This window comes from Zingiber officinale, chromosome 5B (genome assembly GCF_018446385.1).
Source record: "Zingiber officinale cultivar Zhangliang chromosome 5B, Zo_v1.1, whole genome shotgun sequence".
NCBI classification, from domain to species: Eukaryota; Viridiplantae; Streptophyta; class Magnoliopsida; order Zingiberales; family Zingiberaceae; genus Zingiber; species Zingiber officinale.
In genome coordinates this window covers 83,837,869-83,851,918 of record NC_055995.1, presented here as the reverse complement: position 1 = coordinate 83,851,918, position 14,050 = coordinate 83,837,869, and the positions used below count along the sequence as shown (strand labels likewise).

The window sequence follows — 14,050 nt, the reverse complement described above, 5'->3', positions numbered from 1 at the left end:
TCAATCCGATTTCGTTTAATTCATAAACGGATTTTATCTAAAATTAATTTTGATATGACAAAAAAAGAAAAATCGATCTATTGATATATGTTTGTCTGAAAATTTTAATTCATATTTAAAAAATTATTGCAATCCAGTTTCATATCAATCCGAGGCGTTTGGTCCATCAATCCGAGGCGTTTAAACTTTAGAAGTAAAATAAACTTTAAATGGGATGCATAATGGAAATGTCGTTGGATAAGATGATATTCCGATTGAGGTATGAAAGTGCCTAGGGAAACAATGTTTTGAATGACTTACAAAATTATTTAACATGATATTAAAAACGAAAAAAAAAAAATATTTGATCAATAGAGGATAAGTACTCTAGTTCCCTTATATAAGAACAAGGGAGACATACAAAATTATGCAAACTATAGGGATATTAAACTAACGAGTCATACCATGAAACTTTGGGAAAAAATAATAGAAAAAAATTAAAGAAGGAGACCACAATGACTGATAATCAATTTGAGTTCATACCTAGCAGGTCAACAATAGAAGTTATACATCTTCTTAGACAATTAATTGAAAAATATCAGGAGCAAAAATAAGATCTATACATGGTATTCATTGACTTAGAAAAAACATATGATAGAGTCCTAAGAGAAATTTTATGGAGAATTCGAGAAAAGAGAGGTGTTAGCATAACATATATCGAACTAATTAAGGATACGTACGAGGAAGTAACAACCAAAGTAAAGACTTCAGGCGGAGTAACTGAAGCATTTCCAATAAAGATAGGGTTATATCAAGGATCAACTCTAAGTCTATATCTTTTTGTACTAATTATGGATGAACTCACTGCGCACATTCAAGACACAATATCGTGGTTCATGTTATTTATAGACGATATTATTTTGATAGATGAAACACATGAAATAGTAAATGTTAAACCAAAATCGTGGTGGGAAACACTAGAAGGGAAAGGTTTTAGGCTTAGTAGATTAAAGACAGAATATATGAAATTTAAGTTTAGCAATATTAGAAGTAATGAGACAATTGTACAAGAGCTTTAAATATTTAGGATCATTTTTGTAAAATAATGGAGGGATTGAGAGAGATGTCTTACATAGAATACAAGTAGGATTATTGAAATGGAGGGGAGCGTCGAGTGTTTTATGTGACTGTAAAGTACCTCTAAAACTTAAAGGAAAGTTCTATAAAATCGCATTTAGACTTGTTATGTTATATGGAATTGAATGTTGGACTATGATGAACACATTGTTAGGATCCTTCGTACGGAGGCTAGAGAGGGGGGTGTGAATAGCCGACCCCAAATCGTCGTTTCTTTCTACAAAACGTGTTAGCGCAGCGGAAAATAAACACAGAAACGAAAGGGAAAGAAGACAAACCTCAAACAAACCGATGTAACGAGGTTCGGAGATAAACTCCTACTCCTCGGCGTGTCCGTAAGGTGGACGAAGCCTATCAATCCGTCGGTGGATGAGTCCCCGGAGAACCGGCTAATAAATGCTCCTTGTGGGTGGAGAAACCTCGCCACAATACTTGTAACAACAAGAAAGGAGTACAAGGAAAGCAAGAAGCAAATACAAACAACAATATGAATGCAACACTCGCTTGCCTTCTCTGTCGACCGGAGGCGATGAAGCAGCAACTTCACAACCCAACTGCAGCAGCTGATCGACGACTGGAAGCTCACGCGAAGCTTCGGAAGCGAGCTCAACAAAGCTCAGAACCTCAGAGCACAGGAGCAGAAGCTTCAATCCAAGGAAGAAGAAGAAGAAGAAGAAACCAATGTAGAAGCTCTCAGCCTCCTTTTATACCTGCGGAGAAAGAAGCACAGAAGAAATCTAGCCGTTGCGTCGCAACGGCTAGTGCCCTGATCGGTCTGTGGACCGATCAGGGAACCTACTGATCGGTCCACAGACCGATCAGGGAACTTCCTGATCGGTCCCCAGACCGATCAGCCCCTCTTGCGCCTCGCTCCTGTTCGGCTTCTGATCGACTCCTGATCGGTCACCAGACCGATCAGTTATCACACAGTATGCTACTGATGTGTTACTGATCGGTCACCAGACCGATCAGAATATTCGATCACCAGATCGATCCAGCTCATGGTTTTCGCCCAAACCAAGTCCAAACCAACATCCGGTCAATCTTGACCTGTTGGTACATTGCGCCTAGCATCCAGTCACTCCCTTGACCTGCTAGGACTCCCCGCTAAGTGTCCGGTCAATCCCTTTGACCCACTTAGACTTTTCTCTCCGTACCAAGTATCCGGTCACTCCTATGACCTACTTGGACTCCCCATCACCAGATGTCCGATCACCCTTGATCCATCTGGATTTTCCCTTGCCCGGCTTCACTCACCAGGACTTTCACCTAGCTTCACTCACTAGGGTTTTCACCTGGCTTCACTCACCAGGATTTCCAATCTGCCTGGCTTCACTCACCAGGACTTCCCAACTGCCTGGCTTCACTCACCAGGACTTTTCCAACTGCCTGGCTTCACTCACCAGGACTTTCTAACTGCCTGGCTTCACTCACCAGGACTTTCACTTTCACCTAGCTTCACTCGCTAGGATTTTCACCTGGCTTCACTCACCAGGACTTTCCACATCCGGTCCAGAGAACGAGCTACCGAGCCCTCTCTGACCACAGTCCGGAGAACGAGCTACCGAGCCCTCTCCGTCTTTCCATGTGCCAAGCTTCCATACTTGGACTTCTCCGTGCCAAGTCTCCATACTTGGACTTTCTCCCGTGCCAAGCTCCCTGCTTGGACTTTTCCGAGTCAGGTCAACGCACCTCGGGTCAACCAGGTCAACCTTGACCACGAGTTGCACCCACAATCTCCCAAGCTTGTATCCTTGTCAAACATCAAGATACAACTTTTCTGTTCACGTCAAACATCGTCAAACATAACTCGTCAAACATCAAAACATAACTCGAGTCAAGTCAACTCGAGTCTGGTCAACCAGGTCAACTTTGACCTAAGGTTGTACCAACAATCTCCCCCTTTTTGATGTTTGACAAAACCCATAAACAAGTTAGGTTAACCCGATAACCTAACTTAGGTTTTCCAAAACATTCTCCCATTCTCCCCTTTGGGACATCTCTCCTCCTTTTTGACACACATCAAAAAGAGGGAATCAAGGTCAAGAGTTTCTTCCCAATGAAAGTCCCATACCTTTCATTGAAACCCTTAATTTCCCCCTTGATACTAAACTCAACACTCAACTTAGTGACAATTCCATATCACTAATCCTCAAAAGTCTTAAGGAGTAAAACTCCCCCTAATAGGTAAAACTCCCCTAAAGGCCAACTCCCTTGACCATTGCACCAACAATGTCTTGGAGAGTTTCAATCCTTTAGAGATCCGAAACTCAACTCCCAAAAACTGAAATTTCAGACACCTGCTGAAAATCAGAAATTCGGCACGCACTGATCGGTCCCCAGACCGATCAGGAACCCCTTGGATCGATTCCCAAATCGATCCTCGCTTTCTGGATCATCACTGATCGGTCACCAGACCGATCTGAAGGTGACCGATCCGACCTTATGAATCGATTTCGATTTTCCCGGAGAAATCAAACTCAGAAAATTCCAAAAATCGTAAAATTTTGAGGATACATTCCTCATACCATATACTATCATGGAAAAATAATTTTAGATGAAAATAACTTCCATTTTCAAATCTTGATACAAAGTTCAAACACTTTTGAAATAGTTCAAAGTTTAACTCATCTTTGTATCATCTTGCTCAATGATGAATGCTATCACTAGAAAAGCTTCATCAAGGTTTTTCAAATCAATTTTAAAATGATTTTAAACCCTTTAATTTAGGACCATAATCTTAGGATTATATGTACATGACTTGTACACAAGTTTTCCCTATGATCCTCCAATCTCTTGAATTAGGCTCATCTAGGTACAAGAACTATGTACCTTGATCCTAACTCATGATCCTAATATCTCACACACATCTAAAGTGTATCAAACACATCCAAGTCAATTTTGATGTGAGATATGGGTTTAGGTTATCTTAGGCTAAGTTCTCATGCATTTTCTAAACACCAATTTGATCTCAATATCAAATTGTGTTTTATCCTTAAATCAATTTCATTAATTATTAATGCAAGAGATGATGACATGGCATAAAATGATGTCATAAATAGAAGCATGTTCCAATTTCATGATGTCATGGCATAAAGTATAAAACTTAAAATAAGCATGACATATAATTAGCCTAAGCATGATCATGACATTTCGAATGATAATAAGTTAAACATGATGTCATGGCATGGCATATGACAAACAACCATGGTAAGTTAGCACAAATAAAATACCTAGATTACCTATCTAAGTATCCTTAACACCTTAGCTAACTTAAAATCTAAACCTAGATTGCTCAAAGTGCTTCAAGAAAATGCCCAAACCTAAGTTGGCATTCCTATTTTTCTTGATTAATTTATGCCACTTAACATTAAGTATATCCTCAAATATTGGCATATTTCATATTTCCTCAAGAATAGCACCTTTTTAATTAAGGCCTAGATTGTCTTAAATTCCCAAGAGAGTACCAAGACCCCAACTTGGTATTTCTCTAGGTTTTCCTAACTTGTGCCAATAAAGATTAAAGTCGATATAATTTTTTTCAAATATGACACAATTTACTCTTCAAGGAGTAAATGATAAATCCATTTCATTTTCAAAGGTTCACAAAACCTTGAAAATGTTCCTTGAGTGTCAATTTCCTCACAGTTGGGTTAACTACCATTCTAATCGGAGTTGACACTTTCTAACCCATCTATGAGGTAGAGAAGATGCTCCTAGGAACCCAATACCTATTAGAGCTCATTGGGTTCACTAAATATTCACTAGGGATAACTTCCCTAGCAACCCTCCTAATGACCCTCTTAGGCTTTAAAGCCTTGGCCATTTGGGACTCATCAAGATCAACTCTAGGGGTGACTCCCCTTGTGACCTTGGTGTTGGTCTTCCTAGCCCTAGGTTCTGTTCCATAATTGAATGGAACATTATGATAGGTGGGCTTGACCATTTGGGACTTAGGTTTGTGACCCAAACCTTTCTTGTCCTTGGGCTTTGAAATTTGACCCTTAGACCCTAGAGTTGACTTCTCTAAATTCTTTAGGGCCTTTTCTAGAGTGTCAAGTCTTGACCTCAAGACTTGATTTTCTTTCTCTAAAACCTCAAATTTTAATTTATCATTCTTTCTTGAGGTGTTCCTAGGCATATGTCTAGTTGTCTTGGGGTTTCTACCTAGGTTCTCCTTAGCCTTAGATGAGTTAATCCTATGGTTGACATTTCTAGTATTATCCTTATCTAAGCTAACATGTTTAGAACCTAAGCACACATATGGTTTTCTATTGTTAACATGCTCATCATTATTTGCAATAGCAATAAAACTACTAGCATGTTTCTTGTTTGAATTGCAATAGTGTGCCTTAAAAGGTACCTTAGGGTTTGCCTTAGCTCCCCCTATCGATGTGCATCCCTTGTCCTTGTGAGGTTACCTCCCCCTTGGACATTGACTCCGATAATGTCCCCTTCGCTTGCATTGGAAGCATACCACGTGCCCCTTGCCTTTGCGTGTCGGGACTCCGGCTCCCTTGACCTTTGGTGCCGGTGGAGTCTTCCTAACTCTCCTTGGACACTTACTCTTGTAGTGCCAAAATTCCCTACACTCAAAACATATTATATGTAACTTATTTGAAATTACGATGCTTGAGTTACCTAGGGTTGAGGATGGATGAAGGCTCTCTTCCTCATCCCTTCCGGAGGTAGATGCTTCTTCTTGCTCCGATCTTGAAGAAGAGACCTCCTCCTCTTCTTCCTTAGACGTTGAGTGACTCTCAACTTCTAATTCGCTCCCTCCATGATGTGAGCTACTTGGCTCACTTGACTCCTCTTCATGGCTTGAAGTGGAGCTCTCCTCATGAAACTTGGCCAAGTTATTCCACAACTCCTTGGCGTTGTTGTAACTACCTATTCTACACAAAATGTCATTAGGTAAAGAAAATTCAATGATTTTCGTTACCTCATCATTGATGGTTGATTGGTGGATTTTCTCCTTGGTCCACTCCTTCTTCTCTAGGGTTTCTCCTTTCTTGTCCATTGGAGACTTGAAACCTAATTGAACACAACTCCAATTTTCAAGGTTAGTCATAAGAAAATACCTCATTCTTACCTTCCAATACGCGAAGTCGCAGCACTCGTAGAATGGTGGAAACGTGATGTCTTCTCCGAGTCGATCCATTCTCTAGCTTGTGCTCCCCCGGGTGTTAATCCGACGAAGAGCAACCTTGCTCTGATACCACTTGTTAGGATCCTTCGTACGGAGGCTAGAGAGGGGGGTGTGAATAGCCGACCCCAAATCGTCGTTTCTTTCTACAAAACGTGTTAGCGCAGTGGAAAATAAACACAGAAACGAAAGGGAAAGAAGACAAACCTCAAACAAACCGATGTAACGAGGTTCGGAGATAAACTCCTACTCCTCGGCGTGTCCGTAAGGTGGACGAAGCCTATCAATCCGTCGATGGATGAGTCCCCGGAGAACCGGCTAATAAATGCTCCTTGTGGGTGGAGAAACCTCGCCACAATACTTGTAACAACAAGAAAGGAGTACAAGGAAAGCAAGAAACAAATACAAACAACAATATGAATGCAACACTCACTTGCCTTCTCTGTCGACCGGAGGCGATGCAAAGAATTCACAACCCAATCGCAGCTGATCGACGATCGAAGCTCACGAAGCTTCTAAGTGAGCTCAACAAAGCTCGGTCGAAGAACAGAAGCTTCAATCCAAGGAAGAAGAAGCGTAAGAAATGTAGAAGCTCTCACCTCCTTTTATACCGCGAGAAAGAAGCAGAAGAAATCTGCCGCTGCGTCAGCAGCTAGTGCCCGATCGGTCAGGACCGATCAGAACCCACCGATCGGTCCACATCGATCAGGAACTTCCCGATCGGGGGACCGATCAGGCTTTGTGCTGATCGGTCCCCAGACCGATCAACCCCTCTTGCGCCTAGCTCCTGTTCGGCTTCTGATCGACTCCTGATCGGTCACCAGACCGATCAGTTATCACACAGTATGCTACTGATGTGTTACTAATCGGTTACCAGACCGATCAGAATATTCGTGGTATCACTGGATCGATCACCAGATCGATCCAGCTCATGGTTTTCGCCCAAACCAAGTTCAAACCAACATCCGGTCAATCTTGACCTGTTGGTACATTGCGCCTAGCATCCAGTCACTCTCTTGACCTGCTAGGACTCCCCACTAAGTGTCTGGTCAATTCCTTTGACCCACTTAGACTTTTCTCTCCGTACCAAGTATCCGGTCACTCCTATGACCTACTTGGACTCCCCATCACCAGATGTCCGATCACCCTTGATCCATCTGGATTTTCCCTTGCCCGACTTCACTCACTAGGACTTTCACCTAGCTTCACTCACTAGGGTTTTCACCTGGCTTCACTCACCAGGATTTCCAATCTGCCTGGCTTCACTCACCAGGACTTTCCAACTGCCTGGCTTCACTCACCAGGACTTTTCCTACTGCCTGGCTTCACTCACCAGGACTTTCTAACTGCCTGGCTTCACTCACCAGGACTTTCACTTTCACCTAGCTTCACTCGCTAGGATTTTCACCTGGCTTCACTCACCAGGACTTTCCACATCCGGTCCAGAGAACGAGCTACCGAGCCCTCTCTGACCACAGTCCGGAGAACGAGCTACCGAGCCCTCTCCGTCTTTCTATGTGCCAAGCTTCCATGCTTGGACTTCTCCGTGCCAAGTCTCTATACTTGGACTTTCTCCCGTGTCAAGCTCCCTGCTTGGACTTTTCCGAGTTAGGTCAACTCACCTCGGGTCAACCAGGTCAACCTTGACCACGAGTTGCACCCACAATCTCCCAAGCTTGTATCCTTATCAAACATCAAGATACAACTTTTCTGTTCACGTCAAACATCGTCAAACATAACTCGTCAAACATCAAAACATAACTCGAGTCAAGTCAACTCGAGTCTGGTCAACCAGGTCAACTTTGACCTAAGGTTGCACCAACACACATGAGCAGAAGATGAGAGTTATAAAGATGAGGATGTTAAGATGGATGTGTGGACATACGAGGATGGACAAAATAAGAAATGAGAGTATTAGATAGAAAGTCGGAGTTGCATCTATTGAGGGAAAACTCTGAGAGAGACGTTTAAGATAGTACAGACATATACTTAGACGACCAATAAATGTTCTAGTTAGGTAATGTAAAACTATGACAAACACACATATCAAACGAGGAAGAGGAAGACCAAAAAAGACTTGCTTAGCAATAATAAAATAAGATAAAATTTATTTAAGTATAAATGATGATATAATAGAAGATACAGCTCAATGACATAAAAAGATTCATATAGTCGACCCCACCTAGTGGGATAAAACTTTGTTGTTGTTGTTGTTGTACCTACTCTAGGATTTGTATAGTTGTCAGAAGAGCATCTCCATGTCAGAGCCAATATAGAGACTAGATCCAATAGCTGTCTCTCCATCCACTAAGTGTCACGTGTTTGAAGGAAGACATTTTAGAAACTAGATTTGGCAACCATATAACTGTTTTGTCATTCATCTGATGTCACGTGTTCTGGATATTCACCGTCATTGTTTGCATCTTCTGGGGAAAATGGTCTCATCAATGAGGGTTTAATGTAGGTCTGATCCGAGGACGGATGAAGAAATGACGTCGAGAGGCGGAAATGATGCTAGGATCTAAGGCTAAAGCGTGGAGGATGTGGGCGACTGAGGTCGAGAGAGAATACTGAGATCTGAGGCTGAGGTAGGGATGATGTCGGGATTTGAAGAGACAGAGGGGATGTCAACGACTGAGACCGAGATATGGATGATATCGAGATCTAAGGCTAAGACAGGGATGATGTTGGGATCTGAGGTTGAGACTAATAGAATGTCGATGTTTGAGGCCAAGACATGGATGATGTTAACGACTAAGACAGAGGCACAAGGGATGTCAGCGACTGACACAAAGACATGAAAGATGTTGAGATCTAAGACTGAGATATAGAGCATGTCGACGATTGATGTCGAGACACGGATATACCGAGATCTAACACTAAGACATGGATGAAATCAGAGGAAAAATATCGGGATATGAGATCAAGACATAATAGTTGACTTGTCTCCAAGTAGATTCTAATTCTGAGAACGAGTGTATTGAGTAAGCTCGATCAAATCTGAATCCCATCTGGGTTAGATTTGTCGATTTGCTTTGGGTCACATTGATCTATTTTAATTTTGACTGACAATTAAGTGTGACTTTTGACTATATTGATTACACGGAGCCGGTAACTTTTTTGCCACATGATCGTGGTTTCGCTGTTCCTCATTTTGGGTCAAATTTTAGACCAGACTAAGGCCACAGGCTAAACATTGGCTCGTATTGGAATTTCTACGGTCATACCTAATTTGGTAAAACGTTCGTTGCATGATTTTGTTGTTTCACTTTTGTATACATACAACTTGCCAAAACTCAGTCAAAAAATACATTTTTGTCTCTGATAAAACTCCAAAATTAAGATCCTGGTCAACCATCTCACTGAGTCAAACACCAGCGTATACATACGAGAGCGACTGCCACGCGGTTCAATGTTTTCTTCTTCCCTGCGTGCGCTATAAATAAGTGTAATGGCGCAGTTCATGTCTTCACAACAAGTTTTAGCAGGGAGAAAGATCAAAAATGGGATCAGTTTGGGTAAGATGATTGATTTTAGTTTGTTTATCGCCATTTTTTTTACTTTTTTTTTAAAATTAATTTTGAGTTTGCTGTTGGTGTGCGCAGGTTAGTTATGCACCGGCGAAGAAGGACTCGGATGCCGACAGAACTCCGGCCCGACCGGGAGTCGGCGATGGCGATGGATCCCATACTCATGCTGTCGACAAACGGCAGCTGCTGCCGGTAAATGAAGATTTGGTACTTCAACGCTCGAGAACCCTGACTCCGACTAAGCCACTGATCAAAGACGACGGTGGAGCTAGTCATCATGCCATAAACGAGAGTCAACAGATCGCGGATGAAGCCTTGAGATCCAAACGCTCAAGAACTCCGACTTCACCGCCGCCCAAAGACGGCGGTGGAGCTCGTCATCATGCTATAAACGAGTCCGCCGCCAATCAATGACGGCGGTGGAGCTCGTCATCATTGATATATTGCAAGGAGGTGGAGAACTTAAAATAAGGCAAAAAGAATAAATTTTAAAATAAATGTATAGTCAGTTTGTTAGATGTAATTTTATTTTATATTAAACGAGAGCCAACCGTCGACGGATGGAACCTCGAGACCCAAACGCTCAAGAACTCCGACTTCGCCACCGCCCAAAGACGACGGTGGAGCTCATCATCATGCAAATAACAACAGTCAATCTTCGACGAATGGAGTCTTGAGATCCAAACGCCCAAGAACTCCGCCTCCGCCGCCAATCAATGACGGTGGTGGAGCTCGTCATCATTGATAAAGAAATATATATATATAAAGAATAAATTTTAAAATAAATGTATAGTCAGTTTGATAGATGTAATTTTATTTTATATTAAATGTCAAAGAAGTATATATTTTCTCTTCGTTGCTTAAGGTTTGTTTTTCCTAACATTATTATATTATAAAAGTTATTCTATTTAAAACCTCGAGTAATAAAGTCTAATCAAATGTAAAATAAAAACATAAATTGTATGTGGGTCTACTTACAGAAGATTGTATGCGTGAAGACTGCATGCGTGCATTTTTCCTCGAAGGAAAATAATTATACAAATAATTATAATTACATTATTTTACGAGTAATTTAAGAAGTGTTGTGGATAAATTTCTTAAATTATTAAATGATAGTTTTAAAATTATTAATTTATGTATCTATTTTTTATTTTATTTTTACTAGTAGACTGATATTTTAAAGTAGTCGAATAGATTTAATTCTATGCTAAAATGTTAGAATTTTAAAGAAATCCTTAATGTGGGTAAATTCTTAAATTATTAAATGATAGTTTTAAAATTATTAATTTATGTATCTATGTTTTATTTTATTTTTACTAGTAGATTGATATTTTAAAGTAGTCGAATAGATTTAATTTTATGCTACAATGATAGAATTTTAAAGAAATCAATCTAAGTTAGACTGATTTATTTATTTTTCATATCAAAATCAATTTTTAGATAAAATCAGTTGATAGACCAAGCAGTATTCAGTTATTTCTCTTTATTATATTCATACCCTTAATCGTCAATTTGACGTTTAGTACATCGGCCAATTTTGCCTAAAATCGGCCGATTGACCAAATGAGCTTGGATTGACATGGAACTACTTCTTATATGTTCATATACCTCTTCTGATTATATCCATGCTCTCAAACATCAATTTGACTCAATATATTGAAAGCGATGATTTTTTAAACACGAATATATTTGAAAATTTTAACTTGTCTTCAAAAAATCTGGTTGATTGACTAAACGATCTCGGATTGACATGAAACTAGATCCTATGTGTTCGGCTAATTTTCTTGATTATATTCAGCCCAAAATCGGCTGATGGACCAAACGATCTCGGATTGACATGAAATTAGATTCTATGTGTTCGGCTAATTTTTCTGATTATATTCAATTTGACTCATAATATTGAGAGCAATAATTTTTCCTCAAACTTCAATTTGACTCATTATATTGACTTATTTTCCTCAAACTTCAATTTTACTCATTATATTGAGAGCAATAATTTTTTAAATATGAATATATTTAAAAATTTTAATTCATATTTAAAAAATTATTATTTTTAATATATTGGGTCAAATTGATATTTGAGGACATGAATATAATCAAGAGAACTAGTCGAATTCATAGAATTTAGTTTTATGTCAACCTGAGAGCGTTTAGTCTATTAGCTAGATTTTTTAAACACAAATTTATTTTTTTAAATATTTTTATGTTAAAAAATTATTGCTCTCAATATATTGAATTAAATTTATATTTGAGGACATGTATATAATCAGGAGAGGTAGACTTAAACATAGGAACTAGTTTCATGTCAATCCGAGGTCATTTGGTTCATCAGTCGGTTTTGGGCAAAATCGGCTGATAGATCAAACGACCTTAGATTGACATGAAACTAGATCCTATGTGTTCGGTTAGTTCTCCTTATTATATTCATGCCCTCAAATATCATTTTAACTCAATATATTGAGAGCAATGATTTTTTGAACACGAATATATTTTAAAAATTTAATTCGTATTCAAAAAATTATTGCTCTTACTATATTGAGTCAAATTGATATTTGAGGCATGAATATAACTAGGAGAACTAGCTGAACACATAGGATCTAATTTCATGTCAATCCGTAGTCGTTTGGTCCTTCAGTTGATTTTGCCTAAAATTGACTGATAGACCAAATGATCTCGGATTGACATGAAACTAGATCCTATGTGTTCAGCTAGTTCTTTTGATTATATTTATAACCTCTAACATCAATTTGACTCAATATGTTGAAAGCAATGATTTTTTTTTAACATGATTATGTTTGAAAATTTTAATTGATGCTCAAAAAATAATTGTTCTCAGTATATTTGATCAAATTGATGTTGGAAGATATAGATATAATCAAGAGACCTAGCCAAACATATAAAATTTAGTTTCATGTTAATCCAAGGTTGTTTGGTCTATCAGCCAGATTTTTTTGAACACAAATTGAATTTTTAAAACATATTCATGTTTAAAAAATCACTAATCTCAATATATTAGATCAAATTGATATTTGAGAGCATCAATATAATAAGAATATGCAGATGAACACATAGGAACTAATTTCATGTCAATCGTAAATCATTTGATCCATCAGCCGATTTTATGTAAAATCGGTTGATGGATCATATGACCTCAGATTGACATGAAACTAGTTCTTTTTTGTTTGTCTACTTCTACTGATTATATTCATGTCCTCAAACATCAATTTGATTGAATATATTAAGAGCAATAATATTTTTAACAGGAATATGTTTGAAAATTTTAATTCATATTCAAAAAATTATTGCTATCAATATATTGAGTCAAATTGATGTTTGAGAGTATGAATGTAATCAGGACAACTAGCCAAACACATAGAATCCAGTTTCATATCAATCTGAGACGTTTAGTCCATCAGCCAAATTTTTTGAACACAAATTAAAATGTTCAAACATATTCACATTAAAAAAATTATTGCTCTTAATATATTCAGTCAAATTGACAATTGAGGACATGAATATAATCAAAAGAGATAGCCGAACACATAGGAACTAATTTCATGTCAATCTGATGTCATTTGGTTAATCAACCGATTTTAGGTAAAATTGACTGATGTACTAAATGTCAATTTGACATTTGAGGACATTGATATAATTAGGAGAAATAGTCGAAAAATTAACTTTGATATGAAAAAAAATCGGTCGATTGATATATTTAAAATTATAATATTTTGATATAGAATTAAATTGATTCGACTATTTTAAAATATACTGAGAAAAATAAAATGGAAAATAAATATATAATTTGATAATTTTAAATCTACCTTGACAATTTAAAAAATTTAAGTAAAAAGCTGTCTTTTTAAGCTCGTATAAATTCCGCGTTGACTACTTAAATAATTTGTGTTGGTATGGTGTTTCTGGTATCCAAGTTCAAAGAAGACTGCTCTTTGATCTAACTAAACGGTCTATGACGAGGCCAGACATTGGTCTACGTCGACGCAAAATATGTTGACCAAAAAAGGATAGTATTAGCGGCATTTTTAGAAAGGCTGCATCTGATGGGCTTGGCCGCAAAACACAGGTTGCACGGTAGCCCTGATCAGGCGACTCGGCCACACGTACGGTAGCCTTGGTTGGGCGACTTAGTTGCTGCGGCGGAGTCAGAGATTATGATCAACCCGGACTAAACATTTGTTAACGAAAACAACAAACAAAAAATAATATATTTTAGAGATTATAATTATTTTTAATTTGG

The 14,050-nt window shown here is 38.5% G+C and overlaps 1 protein-coding gene across 1 annotated transcript; it reads left to right on the top strand.

Annotated features, from left to right (window-relative positions):
* Window positions 1-9,669: 9,669 nt before the first annotated feature.
* Window positions 9,670-10,375, top strand: LOC121987568. Its single transcript, XM_042541318.1, has 2 exons — window positions 9,670-9,783; window positions 9,871-10,375. Exons 1-2 carry the CDS (start codon window positions 9,769-9,771, stop codon window positions 10,207-10,209), a joined length of 354 nt encoding a protein of 117 aa, XP_042397252.1. The 5' UTR covers window positions 9,670-9,768; the 3' UTR covers window positions 10,210-10,375.
* The last annotated feature ends 3,675 nt before the right edge of the window (window positions 10,376-14,050 follow it).